General features: G+C 39.5%; 1 protein-coding gene across 4 annotated transcripts in view; it reads left to right on the forward strand.

Annotated features, from left to right (window-relative positions):
• ppp1r9ba (protein phosphatase 1, regulatory subunit 9Ba) overlaps nt 1-24,149 on the forward strand; it is a 70,120-nt gene that overhangs the window by 22,913 nt on the left and 23,058 nt on the right. For all 4 annotated transcript variants that reach the window (XM_059006530.1, XM_034055751.3, XM_034055752.3 and 1 more), the window contains exons 3-4: nt 21,713-21,845; nt 22,146-22,266. In XM_059006530.1, the coding sequence (XP_058862513.1) occupies nt 21,713-21,845; nt 22,146-22,266 (254 nt within the window). The remainder of the gene's footprint in view (nt 1-21,712; nt 21,846-22,145; nt 22,267-24,149) is intronic.

The following is a 24,149-nucleotide window of genomic DNA, read 5'->3' on the forward strand; positions in this document are numbered from 1 at the left end:
GGAGAAACACTTCAGTAGAATGTGTGTTCTTTATTTAAGACTTAATTTATGCATCACTTTACATAATATCTTTTTGATACATTCCTTTGTGCATTTTGTTATGCACTAATACAAACATGGGCATTTTCGAATACATTTTCAGGCAGTATTTGAATATTCTAAGCTAAGCTTCTAGTTTATACCCCAGCAAGGGTCATATTACAGAACAATTTCCTAACTTGCTTTCCTATCTTATCTTTCATGGCTAGGATAGGATTTTTCCTAAATTGGTATTACAAAATCCTAAATCAGCAGTGTCTACAATTCCCTAAGTGTCTCATCCTATCCTAACATTAGTTAGGAAATCCTATTTAACGCCAGTCTTATCCGTAAACAACTGATCGAGTCTGAATAGAGCAGGTTACAGTTCAAGCTTCAGGTAACTGTCACCAGAATATATATGTTTTTAAATTATGGCGTCTAAACTCGAGTCAGCTGTGGCAAAGAAATGCAGGGCTCTAAATTTTACTCGGGAAGAGAATAAGGTTTTGATCGCAGAAAAAATTCACAATGAAATCTAGTTAACAATAAAAAAAAAAAAAACCTTATTCCTCAGTAAAGGTTCAAATAAGTTCATAATTATCACAGTCACCAACAGTAACTTGTGAGCGGATCTGACTCCGACTTCATGCTGTCCCATATGTAACATTTCTCTCGAAGGTGGGGCTAGATCTAGACGGTACACGTAGTGTTAAAGGTACACATACCAAAATATACTAATGGATCATTATGGTTCACAATAGAATATGCAGTATATAATAAGACCTAAATGCCCAGAAATATCAGTACAATACAAAACTTATAATCTAAAGCATAACAACAGTAATACACGTACATCATGTTCTATTTTTTTGTTTTTTGCATGGTTTGATCAGATCTTGCAAACTAACAATTTTCGTTTTCTAACAGACTGATGGGAAATGTTCCACCAAGTCCTAAACGTTAGGAAAGAAACTTAGGAAATGACCAAGTTAAGAAAGTTCTGTAATATGCTATTTCCTATCTTAAATTAAAGTAGGAAAATAAGTTAGGAGAGCATTTTCTGTAATATCAACTCTCCTAAACTGGTAGTTAGGACATTCTATCTCTGAAGATAAGATTGTCACTTAGGATGCTTTTGTAATATGGCCCAATTCCCTAATTCCAAAATTATATAAGGCAACAAGCTTGTGTTCTGCTTAGGACGGGGGTTTTGTGCAGAAAAAAACCCATGCAGAAATGGAAATGGAAATGCAAAATGCCTTCCTCCTAGAGAAAAGGGTAATCAACCAGATGTATAAACCCCCTAACAATATAACTCAGGCTAACGTGTGCTTATTCAATGACAGTGTTCAGTGACTGCCACGCACAAGCGCCTTGGGTTTGCAAGGGCACATGGCAGATCAGGGCACTAGCGATATACTCTGAGATCAACTTGACTGATTTTGACTTGTTCCAGTTTCTGTAGGCTGGTGCAATGGTGCATCATATTATAAGACACAGCTTCAGTTACAGAAAGTTCACCACATTTCCAGTGTTGATTTGTTGGTTCCATAATCCTACGTTTTATGAGATTCCTGGGGACTGTATGCTACAACTGTTTTCCCTTCTTTAAGATGTGGCAAGCAATCGATCAGCCCTAATAAACTGGCTACATCCTGGTCTCCATTTCACGTATTGTATAGTGCTTTAAATGCTGCTACTTTAAGTTGTCCTAGACCTGAACTGTGAAATGTTACACTAGCCTAATGTCTAATATTCCATTAAGCTAAAGAGGAACTGCATTATAACTCTTGCTGCAGTTGATTCTTTCTGTAATTGAGATGATGGAACATATTGTATTAGGAGATTTCCGGGCAAAGTATAACCAATCGGATCTGGCAATGCAGATGGGACAGGTTGCAAAGGGATAGAGCTAGGGTTTGCCAGCTGTCCGGTTTTGGACCGGACATTTGGTTTTAAGGGAATTTGTACCGTGTACGGTTACAACCACTGACCCACACAGCAAAAGTCTGGTTCTTGGGAATCTTGCTTACCCACTGTTCACTGCCGTTTGGGTATTTCCATTCTCGCTGAGCCAGTCCACTGTGCAAACTTGTTTTTTTTTGTTTGTGTGCTGGTTTTGTCCGGTTTTGGAAAAGTTGGCAATCCTAGCTAGAGCTAGGATGAAGCATTGGTTGTTTTATTGCTGTTAGAATGTGTATTACAAGACAAGTACAGGATTTGAGCAAAAATACTAGAAACAGCTGCTGTGTCAGTAATGTCAATAGGTGTTGGATTGACACTGTAGATGTGATGCGTCAAAATAAGTGATGATTTTTTTTTGCATTCTGGAACTGACATTTTTAAGTTTTTGAGAGTGGTGACATTTTCACAGTACCTGCATAAGCTGAGCTATTAAACTCTCTAATATTTTACTACTGGCCTTAGACCAACTCCCCCAAGTTAGGTAGACCTACTAAATTTAAACCAAACATTGATATAGCAGCTACACTCCTTCGCTATTGAAAGCAATGGCCATATTAGCAAGATAGAGATGCTCTCCCCTCAGCCATCTGATTTCTTGGAAAATGACAAATTGGGTAAGAGTATCTCGACACCCCGGGAGATGGCTTTCAAGTTTAAAAGGCCCTTGTGATGCGGGCTGTGTATGAACTGCACGCGAACCATCTTTGACATCAGTGGTGAGACTCAGGGGGAGTGGGAAGGGGGGTGTACTACTGTATATTAACACTGTTTGCTTTGTGCTCTCTCTCCCTCTCTCGCCTCTCGTAACTGTCTTTTTATGCAATCCGCTTTAAAAATAGACTCTTTGTAATTGTTGTTCCCACTCTACCCCCTCAGGGCTGGAAAACTGTCAACTTGCTGGAAAATGCAGGGAAACAGATTTTGTTTCCAGTGCCACAGTTTTTCCATTTAGTTTATTTCTTTTTTTAACACGACGGCACACTAAACGACTATACTCTCTCTGCAGGAGCTTTTCTGTTCGTTATTAATTCATTTTTACAATTCATTATTACAGTCTGTTGTCTTGGTGTGGTTTTCCACTACCATAGTTGACCTAAAGGGATGTTCATAATATGTAATGTCTTAGCTATTTGATATTATAGGCGTTCTATCATGGTGTTACAGGACTAGGGATATGTAGCTGTTATTTCTGCCCCCTCTGTAGATGTTGCGTAGAGATTTTTCAATTACTAACTCACAGTTGCCATAGTTGCAGAGGGGGGCAGAAATAAACACTCTGGCTTCCTTTCCAAATTTACTTCCTGTGTAGGCAGAAAATGAGTGTGAGGCTCAGGTAGGGTCAAGCTGGCAGACGTTTCAGCTAATGCCTTTGTCAGTACTGGCTACAGTTTGGAAAGCAAAAGTCTGTCCTAATCACAGACTAGCAAACAAAACATTTTACAGCAACACGATAAGGGAATTGCCAGTGGCTGGGTTAATAAAACAGGTAAGAAGGTGTTTTTTGAAGGTTCGGTTCTTGTAGATTTGCTCTCTTTCTCTCTCTCAGGTTCCTTTCCCATTAGCTCACAGTCTGGCGGCGCTGTGCCATTTTCAGCTTTTTCTAGCATGTAGCGTGTCTATGAGCTCATATTCAAGCTGGGGCCATGCCTGCCTTTTTATTTCCAAAAAGGGTTCCATTGGGTTCAAGCTGGCAGCCGTTACAGAGGGATTGGAATAAAAACGGGCCATTTAGCCTCATAGTGGCTCCTGCTGGAGATTAAGCAAGCCCTGGTGGCAGGATAAAGCCAGAACTGCAGGCCTGCGGTTCAGTGCCCCCAGTTGAGCCCAGAGCTGGGAATTCTGCAGAGCCCTTGAGGTGCTAAATTAAATAGAGGCCTGCTAGAACTTACTGAGCTTTGACTGTTTCTCCTGGGCTAATGAATTTGTCTTGTCAGTTTACAGGAGTTTCCTCTTCCACTTAAGACGCACACACAGAAGGAGCTCTTCTTAATTGTAGCTAACAAAATAATTCCATAAATCTGAGCTATTTTGCACTTCCATTAGCGACATACAGTATATCTCAAATGTGAAGTTTTAAAAGAAACACATGTCATAGCACACATGTATTTTAATTTTAAAACGTGATATCTGGTTGTACTTTAGGTTAAAGGAAGCTCTCAGTTGCTGTGCCTTTTTTTAAATCTGTTATCTGTTTGCACTTGCACTCCCTGGGTCGTTTCACCTCAGCAGTGTCTTCTGAGTCAAAGTATTTTACTGGCTGAAAGCATGTCAGCCAATAGGGGAGGCAGCTGATTGGTTGTTTACAGGAACGAAGCCAGTGAAGGGGTGGGGATTATTTCCCTCCCATGCAGAAATGATCCAGGAAGTACAGTCAAACAGCATGGCTTCCAAACAGAGTTTTCTTTAAACTAGTGCAGTACCAGATATATGTTTTGAAATGAAAATAAGCAGTTGCTACATATAACGTGTTTAATTTTAAACACATACACACAGTCAGTTATACGGCTCTTACAGCTACGGTTGCCAACTTTTTTTCAAAACCAGACACGTCTGGTGGGGGTTTCCCCCTGGGAAATATTTTAGAAAAAAATGTGTACTCTGGTGCATTGTAGAACCATTTCATGGGCTTTTTTGTCCAGAAATGTTTTATTTGTTTTCTTCATTTTGTTTCCTTTATGGCCCAGTGACAGAGAGCGAATGACTCAGAGTCGACAATCTCCCTCCCGACCTGTGAGGGCGCGGTATAACAGGAACAGTGTGCCCCGGACTGGATGGTTTGGCATTTCATTCCAGGGTTAGTCGGAAGCCAGCCATCCAAGAAGGGGGCGGAGTTACAATGGCAGAAGTCATCGCCCTAAATGCGGTACGCGATGTGTCAGTCATGGATTGGAGGATACGTGATTGAACTAGCTATCGCAGGGGGCGTGACTAAGGGTATTTCAGGGGATGTGATCTGTTCCTTTGTTATGGTTATTGTAAAGACCGGTAAAGGAAACGGAGTGTTGAAATGTATTGTGTGTGTTAAGTGTTTTGTTTGTTTATCATACTAACTACCTGTGTTTGTCATTGTTAGATGGCTAACACGAACCAGGAGCTGTCGCTACAGGCCAGCACCAAGCCTGGACTACACTGCACCACTGTTTTACAATTATTGTCTTGTACCGCACCTGCACTAAGAGCATTCACTATCGGGAGAAGTGACCGTGTCTGTGTTGTGTGTTATGGTTGTTGTATTATTTCGGGACTGAACCCCGTGGTTTCTATGCTGGCGATACACATTGCTGTGTAGAGACAGTACTATTATTTAACGGTTTCAAACCATGAACAGCATTGAAAGAACTGTTTGAACCGTGAACTTTGTGGCTGTCGTTGTTTGGAGCACTTGCATCACCTGTACACCTGCGCACTGCAAACCACACGTTCACAGGCCCCCAGCAACTGATTGAGGGAACTGATGCTAGTACTACAGCCTTGAAGTCGATTGATGTCATGAGTCGTTCAACCAAGTAAAGTGAACCAGAAACATGAAAACTTTAAATATGCAATTTGATTTAGCAAACTGTTTTTTTTAACTTTAATTGTCAGGAAATACACACATAAATACTATATTTAACCTTGCTCCCTCTCATCTCCCTCTCCCACCAGCCACTGGAATTGTGTCACGTAGCACCCTAATACTACAGAAAATAAAAATAGCCAAACATTTTTTTTTCTTCTATATAACTATATAAAAATTGAAAGTACTAAAAACGGGAAAAAAAACCCACTGCATATCAGGATGATTTATTTCTTGATTATATTTGTTTAATTCAAAACCTCCTGTACTATGTTAAAAAAAAATAAAAAAAATAATAATAAATAAATAAAACTCCACTTCAGGCATTTCCCAGTACGGAATTCTCACTAATTAACTGACCTATCGTTTTATATTTTTGCTCGGTTTTCCGGCTCAGCTATCTAACATCACTCTAATTTTTGTGTGTGGAACTTTTTGAAGCAGTTTATTTTTCAGCACAGCCAGTTTGTATTTATTTTTATCAGTTAGTTGGTAGCATGCTTGTAAAAGTAATCCCACATGTATCACTAATGAGAGATCTCTGACGGCGTCTGTGTCAGCATCAAACCTGTACATTTCCAACAGCACTGATAGCGTACACGCCATGAGATAAATGTTTTTATTCAAACATATCTTTATAAATGTAATTTATAAATATATTAAAGTTGACAGACTATCACAGAACCAGCAGGCTTGCTACACAACGCAGGCACCGCCTCCTTCTCTGTTTGGCTGCTAGCAGCATCTATCTTTACAGCGATTTGCTGAAAATAATTGAATGGCAGCTTATATTCAATTATGTACCTATCAAAAGCTGAAATTGTGCTGCTCATCGTCGTGAGGTCAATTTGTCCAGTTCTTTTGTTGTTTTAGCAACAGCAATTTATAATTAAAGGCACAAATTTGCTCCAGGTGGTGGTCGCCTTTCTGTGTTAACGGGCTATGCGTGTCCGGTTTTCAGTGTACTAGAAAACTGGACAACAAGTTTAAAAACCGGACTGCCTGGTGTAAAACCGGACAATTGGCAACCCTGCTTACAGCCAACCAGACAGTTTGTATCTCTACTTATAAAAGAAAGGAGAACAAAGGACTGGCCCTACCACATCTAGCACATACTTCATTTTAAACAAACTTTATTTATAAAAACCCAAACAAGAAACAAAAACACACTGTTTACAGGTACAGGGCCTCAGCCCTCCCACACAGAGCTGTTGATTAAAAAAAAAAAAAAAAAAAGACCCTTTCAACCAAACTAAAGAATATGAAATGCGATTCATACAGCATTTCCCTTATTCATTTTCCTGAAGGGAGTCTGAGAACTGAAGACAGAGGGAGTCATTGCTTGAAACGTGATCTGCAAGGTGTGATGTGCCTCCTGTTCACTCCAGTGAGTTTGCGGTTAAGCCATGTTCTTAATCCCCATTTATATGAGTGGCGAGTCACTCCACAGCTCAGTGCGGAAACTGAAAGGTGCTCACTGTCTCCCATGAGCTACATGCTGACCCGATAACATCTACAGACCCCACACGACCCCAGCAAGCAGTTACAGGCTGCATGGATAGCACACTAGGGCTGCAAGTGGAATATAGTGCTTTAGGTCCATTTTTTGTTCGACATGAGCTCCGATATTAGTTCCATGACTAGCGGTATGGTCAGGATAAACTGTAGGCCTACAGAACAGTTATATGAGTAACCTAATAGCACTATTAATCAAGTAAAAATAGATGTTTTATTTTATTTTAATTGGTCCAGTGTGAGATATAGCAGCACAGATTAATTTGTTTTCCAATTGTTACTGAGATTATACCCCCTTCAGTCACTGTGGGTATAATTGTGCCATGCTGAGTTTCTTATCTGCTGTATGTGCCTATTTTGTAATGCATATAAAACACAAACTTTTTTAAAATGATTTGCTATTTTGTTGATAACGTTGTTTTTCTTCTAAGATTTGAATGCATGTACTTCTATGTGTCCTTGTGCTAGCTTTTAAATAGATACTTTTCGATGTCACAGTCGGGTTTCTAATGCAGCGTTTTGTTTTTGAAAAGGGTGTTCGGGCAGGGACATCATTTGAGTGCCATTATTTTCTGATAACAGCACGGTTTTGGGTGCATAGACATTGTAATACAGTATGGAGGTTTGTCTACTGTTTGGGTAACAAGGTTATGCAAATCAAAAACTAACAACGCATGATGCAAGTCTCTTTGGTGTATTTCTGTCTGTAAAAATATATAAAAACATCAGGCAGTGTATTATTTGAATGGTCTAAATGGAAAAGGGGAATCATGAAAACATGCCTAATGATGCAGCATATCAGAGTACATTGGAATCTGGAGTTAATGGGATGTGGTATCAAAATGAGTAATGCTGGTTAAAATAAATGGTTTATTTACTAGAAGTGAACTCTTCAGTCTTATCTGATCAGACAGTAGTTTTATTCCTATCAGGTCAATTGGCTGCGGTTCAAGAAATAAACTATACTGTCTACAACAGCTGCTGTTTTCTGTGCAATTAAACGGGGGGGGGGGGGGGGGGGGGGCAAGCTTGCTGGAGATAGTGAGTGTATAGGGTTAGGAAATCCAACTAGTCCTGCATTAGATTTCTGAACTGCCCTAAATTAAGTATAGTATTTCAATCGGCCAATAAATTGTTTCCTTTCAATTTCAAACGCAGATACATTGGTATAATTTTTTTTTTTTTTTTTTTTAATTTTTTTAAAAAATTTAGTCGTTGCCAATTAGTTTTTATTATTTTCTCCCCAATTTGAAATGCCCAATTATTTTTTAGGCTCTGCTCACCGCTACCACCCCTGCGCTGACTCGGGAGGGGCGAAGATGAACACACGCTGTCCTCTGAAACGTGTGCCGTCAGCCGCCCGCTTCTTTACACACTGCGAACTCACCGTGCAGCCGCCTCAGAGCTACAGCGTCGGAGGACAACGCAGCTCTGGGCAGCTTACAGGCAAGCTCGCAGGCACCCGACCAGACTACAGGGGTCGCTGGTGCGCGGTGAGCCGAGGACACCCTGGCCGACCTAACCCTCCCTCCCCCAGGGCGACGCTCGGCCAATTGAGCGCCGCCCCCTGGGAGCTCCCGTCCACAGTCGGCTGTGGAATAGCCTGGACTCGAACTCGCGACGTCCAGGCTATAGAGCGCATCCTGTACTCTAGCGAGTGCTTTTACTGGATGCGCCACTCGGGAGCCCCACATTTGTATAATTTAACACACTGACATAGTTTAAAATAACATTGGGAGCTTTATTGAACCCATTACTGTCAGTGCTTTGTGGTTTCAATAAGTGCACCATTATCATAGCGTAGAACTACGTGAGGAATGTACTGTACAAACCCAGCTAACACTAATAGTTATATGAACAGCACTGGCAGCCAATTCCCTTTGAAGTCCCCAGTGGGCAGCAGCAGAGTGAGCCAGCTGGGCAGGACTCCCACAGAGAGCTCTGACGTCAGGAAGCCTCAGATGCTGCGAGAGGCCTGGCATTGCAGGGAGCCTGATAAATGGAACTCTTTGGGGTTGACCATGAAGGTGGTCCTCAGAATTAAAGGCCTCCAATGCCTAGAAGTTTTAATTGAATTGTGCCAAAAAGCAGCGACATAACGCAGATCATATTGCTGTAACCAGATTTTGCATGGTACAGTGCTTTATGTTTTCGCCATGTGTTAACTTAAAACTTAAAAAAAAAACTTAAAAGTAAGTTTAGAACAGAAGGTAGGAAGCACTTTTTACACAGAGAGTTATACATAGCCTACTAGGTTGACGTAGAGGGATCTAAAACACTGGGAACATTAAAAAAGACTACATTTTTAAATTAGACCCCCCCCCCCCCCCAGTAGGGGAGATTTATGTGCTAACAAGAAACGAGCCTTGATGGGCTCCCAAACTTTTCTTATGTTCTTATGCTTTCTTACATCTGTGGTTTACCAGTGCTTTGCAATGCTTTCACTATAATTTTACTTTGCTTTACCACACCTCCTTGCTGAACACTCCTACCAGCTGGTGGTGAGCTGGTGACTAGCTAAGAGTTTGGAATTGGAACAAATATTTACTGTACTCTTAATGGGCATCCCAAACAGGATTTACAGCAAATAGGTGAATTTAGGAGTGTGGACAATAAGCAGCTGTCTTAAGAACTGGACAGCAGGCAGTTGACTTAAGTACAGTGAATGGATTTTTATATGGGTGTACTTTTATTTTGGACCAGTTTAACTAGCTCCTGATCCAGCACCAAGCCCACTGAACCAGGTACAGTGAAGGCTGGATTTGAGAAACTCAATACTGGAGTAACAGAACCCAGAAATTGTCATTTGAAATTAAACGAAAGCTTTGAAAACTAAAATGTGCACAGAAAGGTATTTTATAATGGGAGTTCAGCTTTAAGCAATGTGACAGAACAACTTTTTTTTTTTACCAGGATAAAAAAAGGGCTTAAAAGCCATCCCTAGACTGGTGGTGGGAGATTTAGTTTTCCAATCTGTTCTGTTAATAGAATATGCACCCAGCTGTGTTTTGCCGTTGCCCTGACCTACTACTGTAAAGCAATGGAGTGTAATCCGGCACCTATCGTCCTATCTGCTCCTACAGGCCTTGTTTCTGTTCAGCACCCAAAGCACTTCCGATAAGTACAGTAGTACGTGGGGCATTCTTGAGTGATGAATAAAATATGATTTATACTTCATATAAATGCATGAACCCCCCATCTTATTTTAATTTTGGCTTTTTAACAAGGACTGTCACCACCATTAAATATAACTCACATCCTATTATGATCTATATTAATCTGTGTTGTGACAAATATTATTTTTTTATTTTTCATTTTAAAAATCTGCCCCAGCACTTTGAGAAGGCTATAGGGCAGCATTAGACGTTCCTCGATGATTGCTAAGGCTGTGTATAACAGATTGAATGTTTAAACCTTCTCTGTAACAGTCATTTGTTTTCTAAATTGTCATACATAGCTTTAATGGTTTCCTGTTGGGGGTTGCAATCTGTATTGCGTCTCCAGAGTGATACATTGTGGTAGGACAGAAGGCCTGCTGCTGTAAATAGTGTGTGTGTGGGAATGTAAGGTTGTCAGAGGTGGGGTTAAATCTGCCCCGCCAGCAATCACAGGTGTGGCCATTCTCCAATTTGGAAATTGAGTACTAATTGGGGAGTGGCCACCTATATATAAGGAAGACGAACCCCTTTGTGGGGGAGGAGTGTTTGTGCTGTTTTGTGACAGTGTAGTGAAGGCTAATGCCAGCCTTTGTTTGAACCATTTATTTTGGCCCTCGTGCCATGTTTATTTTGCTCTTATATTTGTTAATTAAAGTGTGCTTTGCTTGTAAAACTGCAGCTTTCTGTCTCTAGGCCTCTTAGTAACACCTTTGGTTATGACACTGCCCTGTCACATACATAGATGGTTATAACATTTGACAAAACATCAATTCCTGCAGTTTGGGATACGGAAGCACCTGTCAACCAAGCACCTGCCTAATCGTCTGCCACATTGTGACTGGACTGCAACCGGAAGATGCAGTTTTTATACATTTCAGAATACTTTGTCATTCTCATAACACATGAATCAGTCGTGTGAATCATTTGTATGCATTCCCCATGTTTTTTTTTTTTTTTTTTTTTTTTTTACAGTATTTTGTTGATTGACAAAGATAGAAAAGCCCTGGATAATGTGTACTGTAGACAAAACTGTTCTCGCCCTCTCCTCTCTGTTAAAGAACGCAGAATTGACTGGGAAAACCAGATTCAGTGAATTTAATCAATGGTGTAATCAGCAAGGCCACAACTGCATCCTGCTATTAGAGGCCAGTGTGTTAATCCTGAAATCATGGAGATTTAAGCCAGAGTACAGCACTCATTAGAAAAGCATGCTTGATTGAAATGGGCTAAAATCTTTCTTAAGGCAGAGAAGGGGTTAGTCCAACAAGCAAAAAAAGAAAACAAGCTTTTCATTTGGTTTGCATACACCGCCTTCGATCTTTCAGCACAGATGTTACTATTTATTTATTTAGCAGGCGCCTTTATCCAAGGCAATTCACAAAGACTAGGGTGTGTGAATTATACATCAGCTGCAGAGTCACTTACAACAACGCCTCACCTGAAAGACGGAGCACAAGGAGGTTAAGTGACTTGCTCAGGGTCACACAGTGGTCAGTGAGTGACCTGGGATTTGAACCAGGGACCTCCTGGTTACAACCCCTTTTCTTTACAACAGCCTCCTGTTGTGTTTTATTTTTATATTGTGTTTTATTTTGTATAAGTCTGTCTTAAGGTGCTTTGACTACGAGTTGCTCTTCAGTTCTAGTTCCCTGCTAGAGACAATACTGTAGGCTAGATCAGTCAGTGTCTTTAAAACCATTGTATTGCCAGGAAAGCAAAAGTAAACTTTATCCAAAGTAGCTGCCGCTGGTTATTACTGTACTTCTAGAAAGACACCATGGCTGATCTAACCTGTATTACATATGTCTTTGACAGGCAATTTGAACCGAAGCAGGTTCTGAATTCAACCTAAAGTAACACAAGCATATCCAAAAAATAAAAACAGTATTTGAAAAATTGCAAAATCACTTGGAATATAATGCAGTATATTACTGTAAAAAGAATGATAAACTGCAAAAAGTACTGTGCATGTTCACGATGGTAAATGGCTCTTAAGGGAGGTCAGAAGGTTGAATTGGCAGCAGATGTGCAGTAGCTACCACCCTCCCATATACAGCTCCTGCTGCTCACTCCATGCCTGCTGTAGGTAATGCAAGGCTATTGTCTCCCTATTTGAAGGGGTGTAGTCCTGTTGCTGATTCATGTGATTCCTGGATCATCAGACCTGCTGATCGTGGGCCATGCTCTCCCTTAAACTGCTGACTTCAACCCCAAAACAGAATGGTTGTAAAGTCAGTTTTGCAGTGCTGCAGAGGGAAAACAGCATTTCAAACCTGTGTTAAGTGGTGTGGTACTGTGTGTTAAAGTTAAAATTCTGCATTCTGCTGGTTTTAAATGGTCAATGACAATTTTTACCCGCATTAAGTTAAGGTAGCAAAACTGTGGTGCATTTTCCATAGTTTTATCACATTCTACAGGTTACCAGATAAGAATCCCATTGCATAGCTGTTATAGTAATGTCATTTTGTGCTACTGTGGCCTCTGGGATATGTCTACAGTAATTAAGCTTAGGTATACAAATTAAGCTCATATTATAGTAAAAACTGGAACTGATTAAAGTGATAGTGAATGTGCATTGCCTTTTGTATTGTATTGTATATTAATGATGTTGGCGTTTTCAAATTAAAAACAAATAGCGGACTTACATTTTCAGGTTCTTGACATTATCATCAAAATCCACTATGTTTTTTTTTCACTGGTAGTTTGTTGTTGCTCATCAGGTATAGCCAGCTCAAAATGCCATTGCCCAAATCCAGTCTTTTTTATCCCACGACTGGCTTTAAAAATTAAATAAATGAATAACTGATAATACGCCTGATCACATGATGCATGTCCGCAGCTCCTTTAGATAGCACTGTGCTTACAATTTATCCAGGCAATCTGTCTCATTTCACTGTGAAAAAAACGGCATAACTTTGAGTTGAAATTGGTCTCCAAGGATATCCAGTTCAAACAGAAATTTCTCGGTGGTTATATGGTTCTTTTATTGCATTAATAAATAGTATTTCTCGAATGTAACAGTGCAGGAAATTGCATTATTTTGCAACAGTAGCTGTCCCACCTGCCACGGCAATACAGCCCACCATTTCAGATCCCTCACAAAGGATTTGTGCAACACTGAGACTAGCTGTAATTTCCACAAACTGGTCAAGTGGCAGTGATGAGATGTGGCACAGTTAAATGACAAAATAATGGACAAACGCTTGCCATAACACTGTCAGCAGTGTAAGTTCTGATATGACAAAGACATTTTTCTGATACAGTGCTCCTTATTTATAATTCTACAGTTTACAGCAGTTGGGAGCCACTGTTAGCAGACTGCTATTTGTTGTTTGCTTTATAACAAGAATGAAGTGCAAGGGAAATGGGACAAATAGGAACCTTATACAGTGGTTCTACGGTATAAAGGGACGGCTTATAACTTTACAGCATGTGCTTCTTTACAGCATGTGCTTCCTTCAGGGAAGTCCACCGTATTCCTTCGAATTTAAGATGTAGCCTAAATTTACCATCCTCAATTTGAGGAAAAAATAAAACATTAAATAAATATAGATTAACCACAGAGCTTGTTTATTGTGCTGCATACTGTATGATACTTAAGATGGTGTCTCTGTCGTACACATATCACTCACTCACTTACGGCCTCACGCATCCCGACAACAGCAAGCATGACATCAGGCAACATGTGACCCAGGAACCACAACAGCACTGACCACATTGCAAACACAGCAGCCAAAACCTGTTTTTCTCTCAATTTGTGAACTGTGGTATTGCTTGACATGTCGAAAAAATACGGGGGTCTGATCAGCATTTCCGATCTGTCCAAGCTGGTACTGTTTGTTAGAAACGATGAAATTGTAAAAGCTTCTCTTGGTATTCCTCAGGAAGCTAATGACGCTTCTTTGAAAATGGCTGCCTGTATAACATGGATGATTCGAGATCGGTCAGTATCATTCTGGTTCATCTTTTCTCGGCAGTAAGTCACGTTGCTGCTTGTGTATTCTGGCAGATGTCTTTGTTGTTTTTTCTCAGCAGTAAGTCACATTGTTGCTTGTGTATTTGGGCAGTGACATCTGTTGTTTTTTTCTCAGCAGTAAGTCACGTTGCTGCTTGTGTATTCTGGCAGATGTCTTTGTTGTTTTTTCTCAGCAGTAAGTCACATTGCTGCTTGTGTATTTGGGCAGTGACGTCTTTGTTGTTTTTTTCTCAGCAATAAGTCATGTTGCTGCTTGTGTATTAGGGCAGTGACGTCTTTGTTGTTTTTTCTCAGCAGTAAGTCACGTTGCTGTTTGTGTAGTCGGATAGTCACTTCTTTTGTTGGTGATTTTAATACACGCATCACTATACTGTACTCGAATTTAAGACGCATGCTATTTTTGAGAAGAAAAATAATGCTTTAAAATTGTTAAAGCGCATCTTAAATTCGAAGGAATAAAGTATGTGGTACTGCAGTTGGATACTGTATCTCTCTTCCTAAGAAAACTGGCCTCTGCCAGTGATGTGGTAATAGATTGACATTGAAGTCTCTTTTACAGAAAATGGATCTCTTTCTAAATGCACCAAAAGTGATTGGTCAAATTCGCATTGAATTTGTTGCAGTGCAGTTTGTGCCAGCTTTCTGTTAGAAGAGAAAACAAACTTATTACAGAACTAGCCTACTTTTTTTAAAGTGTAGTGCCCCATACAGTATGTTCTTCATAGAGCATACACCAGGAACGCTTCTGGAGTGCTGTAGTGATTTCAAGTTGTTTACGGCCATCCTCTTGAGTGAATTAATCGCAGCACTCTACAGTATGAATGTTCATGGAGTATTCTGTTTATAGTTACATAAAAAGTACAATGTATAAATGAAAGCTGAATTTGGAGAATTACTTTCCTTCGATCAAGCTCCACATATGCTCAGTAACGCAGCATGATTTAGTTATTCTATTGTTAGATATGAATGAATGCATGATGGATTCCAAAATGAGATCTAATAAAATAAATATTCACTCACTCTGTCAACACTTGTGAGATCCCTTGTAAGAGTAATAAAGCAAGGTGAAAGCATGGTAAAGCATAGGGGAGCATTGTAAAGAATAGCAAGATACATGGCAAACCAGGGTAAACTAAGGGGTGCATAGCACAAAGCATGATAAAACAGCAATATACTGTGAGAAACTTTTATAAGGGATAACAAAAACATTTCCTGAGCCAGAATATAGTTTCAAGTGAGAGAACAAGCTTGTATACTGACATCTAGACCTATGACTAAGAAATACAAGCAAACTGGACTGTGAACAAAGTGTGCTATTTGATAGAGCAACCGGAAGGCTAAGCAAAGCAAGCACATTTGAAAAAGCAACCCAGAATAAATGCTTATTGCAATGAAGAAACGGAGCCTGAAGCATTTGATCTACAATGCCATTGCCCCTCACAAGCAAATTATTTGTGTCCTCCGTGGAGTTTTGGCAGTACTATATAAAGATGTATTTGATGTAATATTTATTGAGTGGTTCACTGGGGGACATGGTGTAATGTTGACTCTAACTGTGGCCAGGCTGGCCGGCTGGATACAGCTGTGTTCTCTTGGGACCAGGGCAGCACAGAGAGATCCTGCTCTTTGATATTGTACTGTCACTCATGTTGTCTTGGGATCCAAGTTGGGAGCCCTTGCCAAATTAAAAGAACATTGTTTCTGTCAGAGAGCTAACCTACTGTAGCTAAGACCCATGAGGGAAAAGCACTGAGCTGCAGTCCACAGTAATTGTATAGTATACAAACTGTCAACTTGGCCTAACCGTGAATTAGTCAAAAACGGTCAAAAGTTTTTACATACAGCGATTTGACATGTAGCACACACATCTGGGTAAATGTCCTTTCCGTATATATTGTATAACCCTTATAAAAGTTTACTACGGTATTTTTGCAGGTTTACCATATTGGTTATACTATGCATTTACCGTAGTTTGCCACATTTATTAATTTACCATACAGTAAATCCCTGCACTATTGCACTGCTATTATGTCATTGTCCCGTAGAGATCAATTGTTGTAATCCTAACTTGTTGCATCTTATTTTGTATAGTATTTTAGTACAGTAGTCTCTGCATATAGGAACACCTCCTAAGAGAACACCTCCTAAGGGAACACCCTTATGATGAAACAGATTTTTTCCATTGTAAATGCTGCAGCTAAAGGAACAGGAATACACCTTTTTGGCACCAATAGCGATTCGTTCACAACAGATACAGAATTGTAAAAAAGTTGTCATCACGAGAGTGTCTTGAGGGACACTGATTGGTTTATTAAATCTTTCCAGAACCGCCGTCATATCAGTGAATTGTTTTGTATTTTGATTTCCACGAGTGCACCTCATTGCTACAAAATGGCATGTAAACAAATGGCAAAATGCGCTGCAGTTTCTCTTGCTACACAAAGTTGGAAATTGTTCGAGCTCTTGAAAAAAAACTAAATCAGACACAAGTCGCCGAGCAATTTGGTGTTTCCCATTCTGGTGAGTTGCTTCACCATTCTGTTAAATAATGTGCATGTCTTGTATGCTGCTGCATTTGGTAACGTAGGGGTGCTGTTTAATTTAGCTTGACAGTTAGTTAGTTAACTCTAAGTAACACTCATTATTTTTGCCTCTGCCATTGTGATAGCCCGAAACACACCTGCCAGCTAATTTCATAGTGCAGTACATAGCAATTTAAGCTTTTTGACCATGTTGTTTTGCTTTAGTTTTATTAACGTTAGTTTGTCTGTTATGTTATTATTATTATTATTATTTTTATTATTATTATTATTATTATTATTATTATTATTATTATTATTATTATTATTTTAGTTTATTAACATACACTTGCCCATTGTTTTGCTTTTACTTATTCAGTTCATTGCATATGTTGATGCACGTGTGTCATGACAAGTAATATCTATTTATTTATTTATTGATTGATTCATATTGTGTCTGGTGGCTAACATCTTAGAGAACACTTTGACTATAAGAACACTTTGCTTGCTTCCTGAGGGGTGTTCTCTTAGCTGGAGAGTACTGTAGTATCATTTGCACTTATTGTAAACTATACTGTATTTAAATATTAATCTTGCATTGTAACCCTGTACAGTACTGCCCTGTATCACCTGTAAATCACCTTGGATAAAGGCGTCTGCCAAATAAATAAATAAATATGCCTTTTTTTTCAAGTTTTGGCAGGGCAACATCTCAAATCCTCACACAAACTGTATTAAAATTTCTATAAATTAAAATAAAAAATCTTAACTGAAGAGGATATTGGTCTCAATTGTGCAGGTTTAAAGTGGAAACGCATATTCTAGCAAACATGTATTTTAAATTTAAAACCTGATACCTGGTACTACACTGAGTTAAATAAATCTCTGTTTTCAAACCTTGCTTTCAGCTACAGCCGCACTTCTAATGATGGCATTCTTCCTAACCCTTCCAACGCCTTCTTTCCTGTCATTAACCAACCAGCTAGTCCTGACAGTAAGAAAGCTGTCTTGTGATAGTATAGGAAGGCAGAATAATTCATGTCACTTTCATACACATACAAGTAATGAAGTTTATAAACTTAAGTTCGAGAGGAGACATTTCGGCATCTCATCGTAACCTATCAAAGTCATATAAATACCCATGTAACTTACTCCTCTTGCATTTGATTAATTTTCATCCCTCCACCTTCCCCATCTCCACCCCAGTAGCTTCTCTAGGTACAATCTATTATGGGTGTCTCCTGCCTCGTCCAGACAGCCAGGTGGTGGACCCTCAAACCAGGCAGGTTTGATGCCAAATTGTTTCTCCATTCATCACATAATCACCAATAAAACATTTCCTTAAGCTCAAACTTCTGTGTTGTGGGGTTTGTCCTGAACTACTGAACGTGTCATTTGCAATAATCCTGGAGCCTGCAACTTAACACAGTAGATTTAACATGACATTTCCATTTGGTGAATGCATTTTTAAAGGCTTGAGACACATGGTACCTTTTTCATCAATGGATGGTTATATAAAAGAATTACGCACTGTTTTGAACCACATGTGGTGAATATTTTGACAAAAATACAAACCCCTCAATCATCATAGATATGGTATCCAGTAGATAAGACATGACATTCTGATCTATTGCCTGTATTGTAATTAGGCAAGCTACTTAATTCCCTCATTACACTTTAGTTCAGCCACTACTGATCTTTTGCTAAGGTATTTTAGTCAATGAAACCCATAGTGAAATTTGCAGTATCCCACAATCATATACAATTTAACACTAATATAATACAACAACCAGACACTGCCCTCCCATTGTTTTCTGTGGAGGTCAGCCATTCTGTTATTTCTCCATAAGAGAAAAGATGGCACTAATTAATGAGACCTGTTCTAAAGCCACTGCTTACTGCTGAAAAGCTTCACAGGAGTGCTCGAGCCCTGCTCTCAAAAAGTTATTTCAGACAAACAGGTGAATAAATAAATAACTATTGGCAAACTTCAGACAGGCAGCAATGTTCTTTTTAGAGAGCAGTGGTTTCCTCCTGGCTGTCCTTCCATGAACACCATTTTTGTTCAGTCTTTTTCTGATAGTTGAGTCATGAACACTCACATTAGCCAAGGCGAGAGTGGCCTGCATATCCTGACTTTCTTAATGATTTTCCGGTTTGTTCTTGGAGAGATTTTGGTAGGACGACCGCTCCTGGGTAGAGTGACTGTGGTCTTGAACTTTCTCCATTTGTAGATCTGTCTGACAGTGGATTGGTGGAGCCCCAAATCCTTAGAAATGGTTTTGTAACCCTTTCTAGACTGATAACTGATAGCATCAATAACTGTTTTTCTGCGGTCCTCAGAGATTTTTTTTGATCGTGGCATGACGTGTTTCCACACACCTGTATGATGAAGACCAAACTAACAAAGTTTCTGATCTTTATATAGGGTGGGGCCTCCCAAACTCACCCCTGAAGATCTACCTAATTATTTAAACACCTGATTTTAATTATCTCCTTAATCGAGCTGATAAAACCAGGTGTTCACTTACTTTTTCACATACCCTGAATCTTAATTACTCATTGTTTGTCCAATTCATACATCATTTTGTTTCAAAAGACATGGAATTGGTTAATATAAACCCTGTTGGATATTTAAGAAAAGATTGGTTTTGATTCAAGAAGGCTATCATGGTAAAACTATAGAATTTGCATAATTATCATTGGAGTTCACAAACTTTTTCTTGGCACTGTAAGTTATTTTGGGTTATATTGTACAATTTTAGCAAATAGTTTGAGTTTAAACCAAGAGAAACCATAAAACATGTATAAATAAATAAATAAATAAATCCATAAACTAAAAACATAAAATGTGTATAATCTTTAGATGCAAATGGTTTGTCACGGGGATACAGAGGTACTGCTGACCTCTTATTTCTTCTTTGTTGCCATCTTTAAAAATGGATTCTTGCAAAGTTCAGAATCAAGCCTTCATGGGTTACAGATGAGCGTTTGAAGGACTTGTGGTGAAATAATTGACTTGGTAATCTGTCTCTTTCACAGTTTAATAAGTATCTGCCCAGGTGGGGCACCACCACTATATAAAGACTTTAATCAGTCGACAGCAAGTCACAATCCATCACAAGACTCATTCAAAAACATGTCATAAAACCGATATCTGTTCTGCCCATATCATTTTAAGTCAGATTTCAAGAATATTGTGTCACATGCAGCTGTACCTGTAATTTTTCTATACCACTGGAAAAAACAGATGGAGACCGATTACCAAGTGAATTATTTCACCACCAGTCCTTCAGACGCTCAGCTGTAACCCATGAACGCTTGTTACAGAACTTTGCAAGAATCCATTTTTAAAGATGGCAACAAAGAAGTGCATAGAAAGATTATACACAATTTATGGTTTTAGTTTTATGGGTTTCTTTATTTATACACGTTATATGTGTACAGTATATCGGAAACGATATGCTAATATTGTACAATATAACCGAAAACAACATAAATGCGTGTTGTTCATGTTTGTACATTTATTAAACTGGATTAGCAAGTCAATTATTTTACCACAAGTCCTTCAAATCCTCACCTATAAGCCCACCAAAGGTCAGTTTGTTAACTCGTGCCTCACAAGGGGCTTCAGCCCTTCAAAGATGGGGCCATTTTCGATACTTTCATCCTGAAGCCTTTTTGTGGGGTCATTAAATCAGACAGTGAAGTAGGTAGACAGTGGCAGAGCTGCATACAGAAAGTCAGTAAAATTATGAGCACACCTAAGCAATTTGAAAATGATACCTCTTCTATTTTAGAAGGAACATACACTTAAAAATCACTCAGGAATTTGACAATTGGACAGAAATCCTAAAGCGGAGGTACAAGGTACTTATTTTGTATGAATTCTACAGAAGACCTCCCTGCTTATCTGTACGCAAGCATTCATAGGGCTACTGACATTCTAAATATTATTTTTACACCCTTAAAATCACTCCTAAATGAGACTCGTTTCAAGTCTTAGTTTAGCAAGGTTTCTTAACCCCCCCCCCCCCCACAAAAAGGGGTGTATCTCAGCAAATCTTCATCATGAGTTCAAATATTTGACCTGGATTTTCCTGGATTTTGGATGATTTCACACGGAATAACCCAATAAATAACAGGACCCTTAAACCCAGAGAGGACAGCGCTTCTTACTGGGGAAGACCTCTCGACAAATAAGAGCAGTTCAAAGGATTGGCTGGGATTGATTACTTTAACCTCTTTGTACAATATTTTTATGGTTGTATAAATGATTTTTCAGATGAAATAGGTCTTGTTTTATGATTTGTAGAGTAGTTTAAAGTTGATTGCGTATTTTTAAATCAACAATGCACACAGATCGTTAGCAATGTTGAATTTAACACCAAGAAAGGTGCATTACGTTTGAAGTTTGTAGTCTTAAATCCTGACAGCAGGATCAATGAGAAATCAGAGCAGTTTGTCTGCGTGTGTGCATTAATTGTTTTTTCAAGGGCATTAGATTACCAAAAAAAATTAGATAACCAGAAAAACTCTTTTAACAGGAATACAATTGAAGTGGCAATTAAACCTACCAAAACCCTGGATTTTCTTTTGGTGCAGTAAAGTTACTAATACATTGGAAATGGATCTTAAATCTGTAACACTGAAACACATTTTCAACGACTGAATGTATGTGTACTGTAATAATAAAATGAACCGGTAAAATGCTAAATGGTATAAAGTTAACTCAAGCAATTCATTCAGATTTAGAGTAGGGCTTAAATGAATACTGAGTAGTTTAGAAGGTAGGAGGCACTTGTTAAAGAGAGTTAGAATTCATGGAATAGTCTAGACTATAGGCTATTCCATGAATTATAACAAACAGTCAGATTTTGTCCTATTAAATTAGATCCTCTCAGCAGGGGCAAATAGTGTGCTAAGAAAGGACCAGCCTAGATCTCTTCTTTTGTCTTGCTGGTAGTCCCTTCCTAAGCCTGCTCCCCTCCCCTCCCTCCAGGTGTTCACCACTTACTGCAATGAGGACTACGACCGACGGAACGATGATGTGGACCCCATGGCTGCCTCAGCTGAGTACGAGCTGGAGAAGAGGGTTGAGAGGCTGGACTTGTTCCCCGTGGAGCTGGAGAAAGGTATCTGAGATGATAAGCATGTATAAATGCAGTAAAATAAAATAGTTTCTTTTGAGATCCCATTACATGTAGACGTCTGAAATCACTCCTAAGAGGCACCATGATACTGCATCAGTGATCTCAAAATTGGTATTGAGTCCCGTTTTGATCACAGCTCACGACACCTCCACTGATAAATGAACTGGGTTGATTCCGGGATAGTATCTTTCCTTGATTCCGGTGTGGGACAGCCCTGGTCTAGGTATGGCTGTGGTTGTGGATGTGTGCTGTAAAATCCTGCTTTGTTTTGCCTCCCTGCAGATGGAGATGGTCTGGGGATCAGTATTATTGGGATGGGAGCCGGTGCGGACATGGGCCTGGAGAAACTGGGCATTTTCGTGAAGACTGTGACTGAGGGAGGGGCCGCTCACCGGGACGACAGGTGAGTCGGTTCGGGGGGCTTTCTCATAAATCTATGATCAATCCTGGGACAGATTTACAGTATGAATGCTCATCGATTTTTCAAGTCTTTGAATTTATAATGCATTCTTTTCCAAGAGTTCAACTTTTGGATTTATTTTAGAACCAAAATGGATTATTTTGCAAAACAGAATACAGTATCATTGTTTACCTACTTTTTCAGTCAGCTGGAGGATATGAATCATTTTGCATTATAAATCTATTCAGTTAACATTCATCAGCTTATGTGCCGGTGCAAAAGCTCAGTAAATCTGTTGCCATTGTACTAAATATCGGACACTACAAGATTGATCAGCTAAGAGGCAACAACAGCTTGTGTCCAGCAGCATCTAGCCCCATTGACAACTGAACCCTGAATTGAGTTAACCAGATCAGGGGGGATTTTCTTGACCTTTACCCTGGGGAGATTTTGAACAAAGGAGCTGAGCTCTTATCATGTTTCTCATGCTTCAACTCCTGCTTCTCATTTAATCTCCACACACCACTAAACCAATGAAGCACAACAGCACTACTTGTCTCCTTGTAAACTATTCAGTGAAATAAAGTTATTTACAATTATTCAAATTTGGAGCGTAAAATAATAAAGAGTGCTTTCATTAAACCAATCTTAAGTTTCACACCACATACAACAGACCTGTGATCTATGATATCCCAGATAGTCCCTGAAATATCCCCAAAAGTCCCATGGTAATAAACTGACCATCGGAAAATACCTTGAATTCACTGTTTTGTTATCACAAATTAAATTGTTCTCAGTATCTAATATACCAACACAGGTGTAGTTTGTAGTACAAATACTGTACACATATTTTGCTCCGCTGAAAACAATCCTTGAATGGCAAGGTGGTCCCTGTCTTTGAAAAGACTGTGAGGAACTCATCTAAACAAGGATGTTGCTGAGCTGTTTACATCACCACATGGGCAGTCCAGGAAGTGCATTGTAAGGAGAACCCAGTAATCCACTGATTTGGTGTTATTTTGGACAGTATGAAGCTATTTATAGCCTTGACTGTAACTGAATTCCCTCGTCAATGTTCTGAATAATGCAAAGAGAAAAGCAGGGTTACATACAGAGGGTGTGAAGGGTTTGCGATGCTTGGGTGAGTCCAGAGACACATGAGTGAAATGCACCCTACTGCTCTGCTCACACAGGGGGAGGGGGGACTGCATCTGAACAGGCCTTTACTGAACAGGAGCCATGGCGACTGAGTGATTATCATTGGGAGTTATTTCTGTCTTGTAACATTACTGGTTTCAGATTTTAATGATGTAAGGATATGGCCATTACGGAGAAACTATACATTAGATTACTATTCTTTCACTGTGCTTTATCACACTTTGTTATGCTTCTGCTATAGTACACTTTTAAAAGGGTTAGCAGTCCTCTAGCTTTGTTATCCACAGCTGTTTAGAATACGCCCCCTCCCCTTCCCATCCTTATGTGTTTCACAAGAAATTGAGAAAATTGTGGTGTAAACAGCTGTGTGACTTGTTTGTATTGCTTGGTTGCACAAAAAAAAAAAAAAGTTTTTTGCTGTATGTCGACAAATACACTGTAACTCACACTTCGCTGATGAGAGTTTATTTAGTGAGGAAAGTCGCAATGGCTTTGCCTGTGCTTTCAGTGTCAGTAAACCACTTCCTGAGTGTTGCTATGTTGGCTCTGCCTCACTTCCCTCTATCTGCACCACAGCTGTTGTTGTGTTAAGAGAGTCCTGCTTTCTTGCACAGTGCAGAGAGCTGCAGAGAAGCTTGCGACCGGGCCATAACCGGGAGGGCAGTGCTGTACCTGCAGGGGATGCAGGATCCTGACAGACACTGTCGTAATTAACCCTTTCTTTTCAA

The sequence above is a fragment of the Acipenser ruthenus genome, chromosome 33 (genome assembly GCF_902713425.1).
Source record: "Acipenser ruthenus chromosome 33, fAciRut3.2 maternal haplotype, whole genome shotgun sequence".
Taxonomy (NCBI): Eukaryota; Metazoa; Chordata; class Actinopteri; order Acipenseriformes; family Acipenseridae; genus Acipenser; species Acipenser ruthenus.